Source organism: Sinocyclocheilus rhinocerous, unplaced genomic scaffold, assembly GCF_001515625.1.
Source record: "Sinocyclocheilus rhinocerous isolate Xijiao unplaced genomic scaffold, SAMN03320098_v1.1 scaffold2788, whole genome shotgun sequence".
Lineage (NCBI taxonomy): Eukaryota > Metazoa > Chordata > Actinopteri > Cypriniformes > Cyprinidae > Sinocyclocheilus > Sinocyclocheilus rhinocerous.
The window spans coordinates 72,180-72,634 of NW_015641436.1; the positions used below are offsets into that span (position 1 = coordinate 72,180).

Below are 455 nucleotides of genomic sequence, written 5' to 3' on the forward strand. Positions count from 1 at the left end.
AAAAAGAAAATTCTTGTAATGCATTGCTCTATAGTAATTATATGTGCAGTATCTTAAACTTTGTCTAATTGTCCAGCCTGCGGCGCCTGTGGTGCCCATGGCCTCATCAGAGGCGGGCAGCAGTGAGCTCTGTTATTTCTGCAACAAGCATCTATACGTGCTGGAGAGAGGAAGCGCTGAGGGCAAGTTCTTCCATCGCAGTTGTTTCAATTGTTATCAGTGCGGCTCCACTCTACGGCAGGGCGGATACACTTTCCACTCCGACACGGGTAAACCTGAGATACATTTTATTTTATTTTATTTTATTTTATTTTATTTTATTTTATTTTATTTTATTTTATTTTATTTTATTTTATTTTATTTTATTTTATTTTATTTTATTTTATTTTATTTTATTTTATTTTATTTTATTTTATTTTATTTTATTTTATTTTATTTTATTTTATTTTATTTTA

General features: G+C 29.9%; 1 protein-coding gene across 1 annotated transcript in view; it reads left to right on the forward strand.

The window, feature by feature from the left end:
- The window catches only part of LOC107754885 (protein-methionine sulfoxide oxidase mical1-like), a 40,763-nt gene that overhangs the window by 27,390 nt on the left and 12,918 nt on the right, over nt 1–455 (forward strand). The window contains exon 13 of the mRNA XM_016571495.1: nt 77–269. Coding sequence (XP_016426981.1) covers nt 77–269 — 193 coding nt within the window. The remainder of the gene's footprint in view (nt 1–76; nt 270–455) is intronic.